Source organism: Nicotiana attenuata, unplaced genomic scaffold, assembly GCF_001879085.1.
Source record: "Nicotiana attenuata strain UT unplaced genomic scaffold, NIATTr2, whole genome shotgun sequence".
NCBI classification, from domain to species: domain Eukaryota; kingdom Viridiplantae; phylum Streptophyta; class Magnoliopsida; order Solanales; family Solanaceae; genus Nicotiana; species Nicotiana attenuata.
In genome coordinates, this window is record NW_017671941.1 from 142,625 (window position 1) to 154,147 (window position 11,523).

The 11,523-nt window shown below is 41.4% G+C and overlaps 1 protein-coding gene across 1 annotated transcript in view; it reads right to left on the bottom strand.

Annotated features, from left to right (window-relative positions):
- Window positions 1–10,839, bottom strand: part of LOC109210965 (acetyl-coenzyme A carboxylase carboxyl transferase subunit beta, chloroplastic-like) — a 54,935-nt gene extending 44,096 nt beyond the window's left edge. The window contains exons 1-4 of the mRNA XM_019374448.1: window positions 9,360–10,839; window positions 8,194–8,391; window positions 4,839–4,857; window positions 4,708–4,773 (exon numbers count right to left, since the gene is read on the bottom strand). Of these exons, the coding sequence (XP_019229993.1) occupies window positions 4,708–4,773; window positions 4,839–4,857; window positions 8,194–8,391; window positions 9,360–10,839 (1,763 nt within the window). The remainder of the gene's footprint in view (window positions 1–4,707; window positions 4,774–4,838; window positions 4,858–8,193; window positions 8,392–9,359) is intronic.
- Between the last annotated feature and the right edge of the window lie 684 nt (window positions 10,840–11,523).

Genomic DNA, 11,523 nt, shown 5'->3' on the forward strand with positions numbered 1-11,523 from the left:
GTAGGAGCCCCTCCGGAGTCTGCACACCCCCCAGCGAGCGCAGTCGACTATGTTATGTTTATGGATCGGTTTGCACGCCGCACAGGTACTGTACAGTGCTGAGTGATTGAGTGTGCTGAGTATTGAGCACAGTAAGAGATAATGTTAGACAGTAAGGTTAAGCACCTGAGAGTGTGAGTACATGATTTCATCACTGAGAGGCATTGCATTTGACATACGCACTTAAGATACATGCATAGAGATGCATTTTTCTTTTGCTACCCGGTTTTGGTAACATTCACGATTTTTACCTGTATCTTGACATGTAGGCATAAAGATGTACTTTCCTCATGCTATCTGAAAATGAAACAGTTACCTAATGAAAAGTCTTGGGAAAAAGTTACAGTTTTCAAACTTACTCCTATTTTGACGATTTCGATAAAGGATCTGGATTTTCACTGATATACTTAAAAAGCGGTACCCTTTCCCACCCCGTTAAGGTATTGGAGCGCGGAATGGTATCGTTTGCCTATCGCATGCTATTACCCGTCCCAAGCTATCAGTCCCGGGGCATTAGGACTACTAATCCTAAAAGGGGGAGAAAAGGATGGGGGTCTTTATGGAGTTGTAAAGGACAAAAATTCTAATCGACATTCAAAAACAAGTAACAAGTAGGGGGAATGAACAGACAAACAGGTAAGGCTCACATAAACCCCGTAAATCAGATAACATATAGTTTAGCATGCCTTTACATATACTGATTTAGTCTTNAAATCTCGATTATACCAATTCAGGTTTTTCATCTAAAACCCTTGATTTTCCTAAATTTTCACATGTTAATCTACCCATAATCTATGTATTTAACTTATGATGTGTAGAAATTACTTACCTCTTTGATGATGATGGAATCCCTCCTCAGATGCTCTCAAAAGTCGCCTAAGGCAAAGTGGGAAATGAGGGAAATGGGCTAAGTCTCGGAATAAAAAGCCACAGCTCCAGACGCAGAAGTCGCATTTGCGACTCCAGGCTCGCAATTGCGATGTCGCAATTGCGACAATTGCATCGCAAATGCGAAGCCTAGTCCACCCTGTCCTGGTCGCATTTGCGACAATTTCCTTCGCAATTGCGAATGTGACAGCCTCGAAAAATCGAATCCCTCGTTCGCAAATGCGAACTTCCCCCTAGAAGCCCAGGCTCGAAAATGCGAACGGGACCTCGCAAATGCGAGGTCGCATCTGCGACCAATGCAACGCAAATGCGATCATACCAGTACCAGCAATCCTATTTCTTAGCAAATCACTCCGAAGCTATCGCGAATCACACCCGAGCCCCCGGGGCTCCAAACCAAACACTTGCACAAGTCTAAAAACATAATACGGACTTGCTCGAAGTCTCAAATCACACCAAACAACGCTAGAACCATGAATCGCGCCCCAATCCAAGCTTAATGAACTTTGAAGTTTCCAACTTCCACTTTCGATGTTTAAACCTATCAAATCATGTCCGATTGACTTCAAATTTTGGACACCAGTCATATTCGACATCACGGACCTACTCCAACTTCCGGAATCGGATTCCAACCCCGATATCAAAAAGTCCACTTCTGGTCAAACTTCTCAAAAACCTTCAAATTCTACCTTTAGCTAAATGGCTCCAAAATGACCTACGGACCTCCGAATTCAATTCCGATCGCGCTCCCAACTACAGAATCACCATACGGAGCTATTCACAGAGTCGGAATTCCAAATGGACATCGATAACACTGAAATGCACTTCAAGCCAAACTTATGAAATTTCTTCCAAAATGCTAACTTCCACAATAGGCGTCAAAACGCTTCTGGGTTATCCAAAACCCGAATCGGGCATACGCCCAAGTCCGAAATCATCATACGAACCTGCTGGAACCTTCAGATCCCGATTCCGAGGTCGTTTACTCAAAAATCCGATCTTAGCTAATTCTTACAACTTAAAGCTTCTGAAATGAGAATTTTCTTTCCGAATCAACTCCGAATTTCCCGAAATTCAATTCCGACCATGCGTACAAGTCATAACACCTGAAATGAAGCTGCTCATGGCCTCAGACTGCTTAACGACGCACTAGGGCTCAAAACGACCGGTCGGGTTGTTACATTCTCTCCCACTTAAACATACGTTCGTCTTCGAACGTGCTGAGAACTACACTGAAGTAGTCTGAAATCACTGTTTAACTCCTCATACAGCTTCCCGTGCTACCACAACTCAGTTGAGCACATTAGCTCGATAAATTCTGAAGATATTCCCTTTATTCAAGCAAATAAGCCTTAGAGCCTAATTCCAACATCCAAAATTCTATGCCCGATCTGTTTCCAACATACGCTCACCATATCAACATCTACACGCAACACCAAAACACGGCTGCTTACCTTAGCTGAATTTACCCCTCGCACCATTTTTTCATAGGACCACAATAACATTCTCTGATCAACTTAGTCGAAATTCCATGACTCTGATGCTCACAACACACCTCATGATATGCATAGCTCTTACTCTAACTCTTACAATACCGCCACGACGGAAGATAGGCGTAGAATTTCATAACCAATTGCTGAATCAACAAATCATTGGGTCTATACTCCTGACAAGAACCCTCACCTCACTCTGAACCGAATAATGGTCTTGGTTCCTTAATATACTTCATATACTCAGATTACACTGATCTCGAATTCAATGATCTCGTCTCACCCAGTACGAACTGCTCTGGCAATAAGCCACCCCGACATGACCAAAAGTCCCTATGATGCTACAATGTGCCAATAGGCTACCATATCGAACGCGATATAAAGGAAAGCAAACTTTGAGAAGGAAATTCAACTACACCGCTCGCGAATTATACATGCGACGCGGTCGAGTTAATTAAACAAACACCCCGCTAGCGAATCATAAATGCGACGCGGGCACACAACTAATATAAGCTTTCCTCGTAAAATAGGAAACAAAACACATCAAAACAGATACGGGGAACTGTACTCAGCTTCACACTGTTGCGGCGCGCAACCCGATCCGAAGAACATAACCATGGCGGCGTGCCACCCGATCCACCCATAAAACTCGCATAAGGAGATACGCACCGAGCTAGATTGCTCATTTCAATAATATACCGAATATTGGTCACAAGCACACTAAGTGCATAACTCCATCCCTGGGGAGACATATAGCGCCAGAAGCCACAAAACTCAAGCACAACTGAGGTGCGATATACGATTTGAAATCTCAAAAGCCATCCTGCTCATATAACATCATCTCTACGCGGATCCTCAACACATAAGCAATTTCTCAAGCCGCCTCCCAACTCACACGGCGCAACGTATCACTACATGAAATATCCGACAACAAAATAACACCTTGACAACTCCTCCACAAGGAGCGCATTACTGAATTGAACACGTTTGGCCTGATATAGAGCCCATATTCACATTTGAATCCATCCACCAACCTCAAGCCGATTCTGATCGCATTGAACTAGGCTAATTACCTTTCAAAGGTCCATAATAACTCCTCTTCCGCTCATAACACGTAAGAACATCCATCATACTCGGATAAATTATCCGCAGTCCACCACTCAATAGACTGAGTGCCCTCCAGGCATATATTCTCAAATCAACGATATTATCGCAACCTTCATACTTGGCTTAAGTCTTTAATCAATCAAGTGACTACCTGCCACACTCATATAATCTTCCTATGAGACATACTCCCACAACCTACCATAACAAATAACTGGGTCATACCTCCAAACCATTGGCCGCACTAATGCTGAAAAGCGATCAAGAATCATTAACCAGGATGCAAAGCCCTTTTTATACAAAACACCGATCTCAGGTGACGCTAAAGACAATACCAACTTACCTTAAACATCGAAACTTCTTTCCTGCTCATCCGAGCTCGTGACATCCTTGTCAACACCGAACTGCTACCTTGATCTTCACTTCAAATTCCATACCACTCACTGCACCCAACATGCCGATATACGATAGAACTCGTTTTTCATCATAGCTTTGGAACCACTGTTAGATTAACACTTCATCATATAAAACTTTCCATTTAACTCACTTCAGGAGGACCATAGCAACACACAGGTTAATTCTCATGACCGTGTAAATATGCAAATCTCTAAGTAGTGGTCTAAGCCACCATAGCCCTTCCGTGATCCGCCTACACATAACAGGCCATAAAACTAGAGTACTTTCTAAATATCACCAACTACGGCGGCCGACAAGCCTCGCACGCACCGCCACATTTCACTAGCATAACTCGATCACGCTGAAAGAACTGCTCACTACCAGCAACACGCCAATTCGACTATGGCTACCCAATCCCTCTTCTTCCAATTTATCCTTAATTGCCATAGAAACAATGATAATTCCATTCAACACTTAACACACTCCATCCGCACTCATCCCGAGTGACCCTGAATCACGAGACCATGCTGTCTCAAATCCCACGAACCATTTTGTACCTCCCAATTGCTACATCGCAAGCCAAAACATCATAGAACATTCTGTGCCTCTTCTCATAGGCTGCTATCAAGTTTGATTCTTAACTCTACCTATAGGCTTGAATCATTAGGCATCACACTTTAACTTTTGAATTCACTAGGACCGTTGTTGAGAGCCACCCACTCTGACTTGGCCCCAAATATACTCAACTCCATGAGTCTTCTATCACATGAATACCCTCTTGGTGGAGCACCTTGCAGAATCACTTCCCTTGGACCCCACATCTATACGAAGCACAAATCCTGAATCCTTTCCAAATCTGAACATGAGCCAATAAGACCAATCATAGCACACCTTTAACAATCCCTTTGCTCAAATTCGCACCTAAGCTCTTTTCCCGTGGCTGAAATAACCCATCAACATGCTGATAACCAGAAACTTGCAAGTAGTTAACCATGCAACCCAATCATAGGCAGTGGGGCTCTCCCACTTAGCTCGAAGCCACTATTACACAACTCTAGAGTTCATCAGGATTCTTAATCTCTTATTGACATAATCTTGCGCAATCACTCGCCAACATTCTCGATATCTTACTGTAGAAACCCCCTTTTTATACTCTGAATCATCAACAACATTCGCACGATCAATCCCTTCGCTGTATAACCAATAGAATTCTTCGCAGAAGCCTCGCCAACCACACGACCGCTAACCTGCTCACAGGAATAACCTACCTGTAGAAATCACTGCCCAACATCTTCCAGCGCTGCTACACGGGGTACAATAACTACGACATCAATAACCCATCCCGAGTCCGAGCTCACTCTCTAGCTGCACAAGTCCATTCGCCCCTCGTGGACATCAATTAAATGTGCGGAAACATTCTTCCAATTCAAAGTTATATTGCATCCTTCTTCATTCAATCAGCTCCTTCCCGTTATATCAAATCTCCTGCCGCATAATAGCCCATACTTCAAATTAATTCGTTGGCCCAAGTCACCAATCACTAAAATTTCCCCAAATCACTCCAAACTCTTATTAAGGTTCATAGTCACCCTACCACAATGCCCATATGCAACTCCGCCACTCTCCCACTTTGGCGGAACTCATCCCTTTAATCGACTACTCGACCCTTGGCCCCTTATACTCAGTCTTCTAGAAATTTTTAGCCACCGCCTGACACTTCCCATAGGTCTATCCTCATCCTTTGCTGCTCAGTTGTTGCCTTAAATAAAATCTATCTTTGTAGCACTTGTACCCACCATTGCTACTAACTTTAAACCTTTCTGAAGATCATCTTTCTCGAGCCGTCGACATTAGAAACACCGATTCAATCCTTAACTACCGCACCCTGCGATATCTGACAGCCGCGTTTTCAATACTATTTCACCATAGCTTGGCCCAAAGGCGAATTGCAGAAGACCATAACACCGGCGAACTTAACACATACAATTGAGGACGGCAATACCACATTGCAGATGAAGATTACACCACACTTGAAAATACCCAGCCTCGCTACTCCATTAACCCAAATCTGAACATTCTTAGCCCGATTGCCTTTCCCCTGTCAGGAATAAAATACTGATTCTCTAGATTATGTACTGAGTAAACCTTCCTTCAAGTCATTCAATGCCCCGACACGTAGGCAAATGTCCTACCATCATATCAATACTGCGGAACAATAGTTTATAGCATCATGGCAACTTGTGCCAAGCCTTAGAGCCCTCAGAAGTACCGCTACTGGGCTGAAACAATAAAATATCCTTTTACAAAGCGACGATAATAATCCGATCAGCTATACCGGGAGAAACATCCCGTATCATATCTGTAGTACCATTACTGTTCTTAAATTCTCGATTTATAACAAGCGGTTCGCGCCGCGTAAGATTGAGTAGGAATGAATTAAAGGCATACGCCTCCAAGGATCAAATCGCACGATAAGGAATCAAGAAGGGAAGTACTCCTAACAGTCCTGCAACCTCCCGAGGATAAGTGCAGACGTCTCCGTACCGATCCGCGAGACTCTACTAGACTTGCTCATGACTCGTGAGACCCTAGGAACCTAGTGCTCTGATACCATGTTGTCATGACCCAAAATCCACTAAGGGTCGTGGTGGCGCCGGACACCGTTGTCAGGCAAGCCAACTAAAATACTTAATTAGATTCCAATTTTTAACAATTTTGAAAACTAAGATTTTCCTTTAAATTTCATAAGTAAAAAGATAACTGCTTCAATTCAATATAAATACTAAGCAATCAATACAAAATATTTCAAAACCATCCTAGAACGCGGTGTCACAAGTGCATGAGCAATTTCTAAGAAATAATATAATACAACAACCGTCCGGAATATAATATTGGACAGGAAATAAATACAGATAACTGAAAGAGACTTTACTGGCTGCGGGTCGCCTCGAGAAGTGCAGCTCACCTAAGTCTCCATATCAACCATGCTGCTACGGCCAGTAGGCCGCTAGAGTTACATATACATGTGCAACAAAAATGCACAGAAGTATAGTATGAGTACGAAAATAACGTGTACTCAATGAGTATCCCGTCTAATCTCGAAGAAGTAGAGACGAGATAGTCAACTTCGACACTTACTAGTGGTCCAATAATGATATATCAAATATATGCTAAATCGTGGATTTTTATGAACATGATTATAATTCGATAGGTTGAAGCAAATAAACAATTCCTCCTTTTATAGGAAACTTCCAAATTCCTTTTTATCATTTATACAATTATTCTCAAGCCAGAAAGAGGCTATAACAACTTTAATAAGTTCCAAGGCAAGCAATACAAGCATTTCGCAAATCATGCCGAGGCGTACGACCTGCTCCAACAGAAAATAAACTGTGCACTGCCGAGGGTTGAACGACGCGAACCATAGATGCATCTATTACCCCGCTCGCGAACTATCCATGAGACGCGGTCAACATAAAAATAGACAATCACCCTGCTCGCGAATCATACATGCGACGCAGATACATATAGAAATGCATGCTCAAATAGCCAATTAAGAATTTATCGGGGAATGTTTATTCAAATAAAAGACCCTTTCTCTTTCAACAATTTAAGAAAAGAAGTTTAATACTTTTTGAAATTTATTTATTAATTCGATATGGTTTAAGCAATTCGAGCTGTCAATAAGTTTACAATTAATCCAAGTATAGCATGCTTTTGGGTCCTAGACTACCCGGACAATAGCATAATAGTAGCTACGCACGGACTCTCGTCACCTCGTGCGTACGTAGCCCCCACAAATAGGAGAACATAACCGATTAATTCACCTATGGGGACAATTCCCTCTTACATGGTTAGAAAGGAGACTCACCTCGCTCCGAAGCCTATATTCCGATTCAAGAACGCGCCCAAACCTCCACATTCGGAGCCGAACACTCCAAAACTATTCAAATAGGGTAGGAACTAGTCAATACATGCTCAAAAGTTCATATTCTACTTATTAAACCAATTTCCCAACTTTAAATGCAAGGTTCCTAATATTCATTCCCAGGCCCACGCGCCCAGATTATGGAAATGTTTGAAGAAAATTGTTACCCATAACCTAAGGATCAAGAATATATGATTTTTACTTCATTCCCTAACAATTTTCGTGGTCAAATCTCGTTTATACCAAATTCTAGGTTTTTCATCTAAAACCCTTGATTTTCCTAAATTTTCACATGTTAATCTACCCATAATCTATGTATTTGACTTATGATGTGTAGAAATTACTTACCTCTTTGATGATGATGGAATCCCTCCTCAGATGCTCTCAAAAGTCGCCTAAGGCCAAGTGGGAAATGAGGGAAATGGGGTAAGTCTCGGAATAAAAAGCCACAGCTCCAGACGCAGAAGTCGCATTTGCGACTCCAGGCTCGTAATTGCGATGTCGCATTTGCGACAATTGCATCGCCAATGCGAAGCCTAGCCCACCCTGTCCTGGTCGCATTTGCGACAATTTCCTTCACAATTGCGAAGGTGACAGCCTCGCAAAATCGAATCCCTCATTCGCAAATGCGAACTTCCCCCTAGAAGCCCAGGCTTGCAAATGCGAACGGGACCTCGCAAAAGCGAGGTCGCAATTGCGACCAATGCATCGCAAATGCGATCATACCAGTACCAAAAATCCTATTTCTTAGCAAATCACTCCGAAGCTATCCCGAATCACACCCGAGCCCCCTGGGGCTCCAAACCAAACACTCGCACAAGTCTAAAAACATAATACGAACTTGCTCGAAGTATCAAATCACACCAAACAACGCTAGAACCATGAATCACGCCCCAATCAAAGCTTAATGAACTTTGAAGTTTCCAACTTCCACTTTCGATGTTTAAACCTATCAAATCATGTCCGATTGACTTCAAATTTTGCACACCAGTCATATTCGACATCACGGACCTACTCCAACTTCCGGAATTGGATTCCGACCCCGATATCAAAAAATCCACTTCCGGTCAAACTTCTCAAAAACCTTCAAATTCTACCTTTAGCTAAATGGCTCCAAAATGACCTACGGACCTCCGAATTCACTTTCGATCGCGCTCCTAACTCCAGAATCACCATACGGAGCTATTGACAGACTCGGAATTCCAAACGGACATCGATAACACTGAAATGCACTTCAAGCCAAACTTATGAAAATTCTTCTAAAATGCTAACCTCCACAATAGGCGTCAAAACGCTTCCGGGTTATCCAAAACCTTAACGGGGAATACGCCCAAGTCCGAAATCATCATACGAACCTGCTGGAACCTTTAGATCCTAATTTCAAGGTCGTTTACTCAAAAATCCGATCTTAGCTAATTCTTACAACTTAAAGCTTCTGAAATGAGAATTTTCTTTCCGAATCAACTCCGAATTTCCCGAAATTCAATTCCGACAACGCGTACAAGTCATAACACCTGAAATGAAGCTGCTCATGGNACCCTTCTGGAATAAGTATTCAGCTGCTTGTGAACCTTCGGGTACTGTTTTATTCAATGTTTGTTCAATTACTCTTTTACCTGCAAATGCAATGTAGGCATTGGGTTCGGCAATAATGATATCCCCCAACATACCAAAACTAGCTGTCACTCCACCAGTTGTCGGAGATGTAAGGATTGATACATAAAATAACTTTTTATTTAATTGATAATCATATAAAGCAGACGATATTTTAGCCATTTGCATCAAGCTCAAACTTCCTTCCTGCATGCGCGCCCCCCCAGAAGCACACACTATAATAAGGGGTAAAATTTGATTGGCAGCGTGTTCAATCAAACGGGTGATTTTCTCTCCGACTACGGATCCCATACTACCCCCCATAAACTGAAAATCCATAACCCCAATTGCTATGGGAATGCCGTTTAGTTGGCCTATGCCTGTTTGAACAGCCTCGGTTAATCCTGTCTTTCTTTGATAAGAATCAATACGATCTTTATAAGGCTCCTCCTCCGAATGAAATTCAATGGGATCCAGAGAGACCATGTCTTCATCCATAGGATCCCAAGTACCCGGATCGATCAAAAGTTCAATTCTATCTGAACTACTCATTTTCAAATGATATCCACATTGTTCACAAATATTCATTTTTGATTTCAAAAATTTCTTATAATTTAATCCATAACAATTTTCGCATTGAACCCACAAATGCCTGTATTTTTGAGTTACCTCGAGATCATTAGAACTTTCTCTTATAGTTAAATCACTGCCCTTCGTGCGAGTTCGTCTACTGGAACCCTCATTTTCACTACTATTTCGACTTTCACCACCACAACTACTATTTCGACTTTCACCACCACAAATGGCCCTATAAATGTAACTGTCACCGTAATTCTCACTACCACTTATAATGGAAGTATCTATACAGAGTTGAGACTGAAGATAACTATCAATGCAACTATTAATGTGATTATTCCAACTATATTGAGTATCATACATGTAAGAATTATAGTAGGGATCTTCGCCCCTAAATCCATTATTCAGATAATTCGAGTTTCGATAACTATAAAAAGAACTTTCTAGTTCACTCAGAAAAGAATGATCGTTGTCAATCTCAAAAATCTGATTTTCAATATCAAAATAGATGGAATAACTGTCTCCATTCCTATCACTAACTAAAAAAGTGTCATCAGAGATGAAATTCCGAATGTCTTTAACGCCGAATAAATAATCAACATTACTGCAACTAGAATTGTCACGATTCCTCCAACTATGAATGTTTTTCACTTTTCGATTTGGATCTTCATTGGTATTTTCAATAGGACCAAGACTGTCCATTGATTTATTTAGCCCATACCTGCGTTCGAACTCCTTCTTAAACAACATCGAATTAAACCACCATCTTTTCATAGAGTTTTCTTGCCCCCTATTTGCATGAAAATACAATAGATGAACAGTCATTCGCTATAAAATTATTTATTTGAATATCTTATTTCTATCAGACTAAGCATAGAAATCCAATCACTAGGATTATTAACTAATAAGGATTGTGAGTATTAAAAAAAAGTTAAAACAATTTCATAAAGTGTCACTCCACACAAATTGTCTCTTCGCCACCTACCCCACCCCTTCCTCACCCCTTATATAGCAGCCTGATTTTTTTAATGTTTTTAAGGATCATTAAATGGTTATCAATCGCTAAACGCATCGTTTACATGCTAATTGATGGTATACATTATACCGTAGAAACAAATAGCCCGTATCACCTGCATATAATATAGATAACACATAACAACATATTTTAATCAAACATAAAATCGATACTTGTCTCTTGAAGCGTGATCGCGATCGCGAGAAGAGCCTCCAAGGGTGAGCAACGAGACCATTCTCCATCTCCATGATCTTCTACTATGTTACCCAAATAGTACTAGGAATCTACAAAATTCATGTGGTCAAATTTTCTCCATGGAAAAACGTATATCGAAACGTAGCCTCCTTGATGGAATAAAACCCTTTATATAGTCACAAGTTTTGAGTATAAAACAATTTCCTAAACCTGCTGGGTCTTCCTTTTCCACCACGAAATAGGATCCCATTTAATTCATAACTATTCAGTCACAACAAGGACCACATAATTTAATTAAC